At 42.0% G+C, this 550-nt stretch overlaps 1 protein-coding gene across 1 annotated transcript in view; it reads right to left on the minus strand.

The window, feature by feature from the left end:
- The window catches only part of LOC119587659 (EF-hand domain-containing protein 1-like), a gene marked incomplete at its 3' end in the record, with an annotated part of 70,279 nt that continues 69,729 nt past the window's right edge, over nt 1-550 (minus strand). Inside the window, 2 exon segments of the mRNA XM_037936341.1 lie at nt 1-174; nt 356-488. Of these exon segments, the coding sequence (XP_037792269.1) occupies nt 1-174; nt 356-488 (307 nt within the window).

A 550-nucleotide genomic window follows, 5' to 3' on the forward strand; every position in this document is an offset into this window, starting at 1 on the left:
CCACGTGTAACTGATTCTCTTCGGCAGCAATTTGAGATTCTTCCCCGAAGAACGTGGCAAGGGACGACAGTACCTTCGGAGAAATCTCTTCTGCGTGCTGACGGACGTAACTCAGCACATACCGGTCAGCTCCTGTTATCCCATACCTACGACCCCACACGTCGAGAATTGAACCTATGTTAAGAAATATGTGAGTTAGAGACGTATTAAATGGGGTAGTGGTTGGGATGTAAGTACACATAGGTGTAAATTTAAAGAATATAAATTTATCTCATTACACCCAAAATCGAATATATATCTATACTTGATCATAGGTAACATATATACTCGTAAGAGTATGCATACAAACACTGACCAATATAGAGATCATTCAGTGTATAGACGTCTTCGCTTGCATAACGTCCGGCACCTCGTTCGTCTCCTTTTGGTTGTGGCTTTGGCACATTAGATCGAGACAGAACACGGCCTCCCAATCCTCCTGGTCGAGCCTGAAATGAATCGCATAAAATTCGGAATGAATTACACTGTGTTATCAAACAACAATCAATAG

This window comes from Penaeus monodon, chromosome 23 (assembly GCF_015228065.2).
Source record: "Penaeus monodon isolate SGIC_2016 chromosome 23, NSTDA_Pmon_1, whole genome shotgun sequence".
Taxonomy (NCBI): domain Eukaryota; kingdom Metazoa; phylum Arthropoda; class Malacostraca; order Decapoda; family Penaeidae; genus Penaeus; species Penaeus monodon.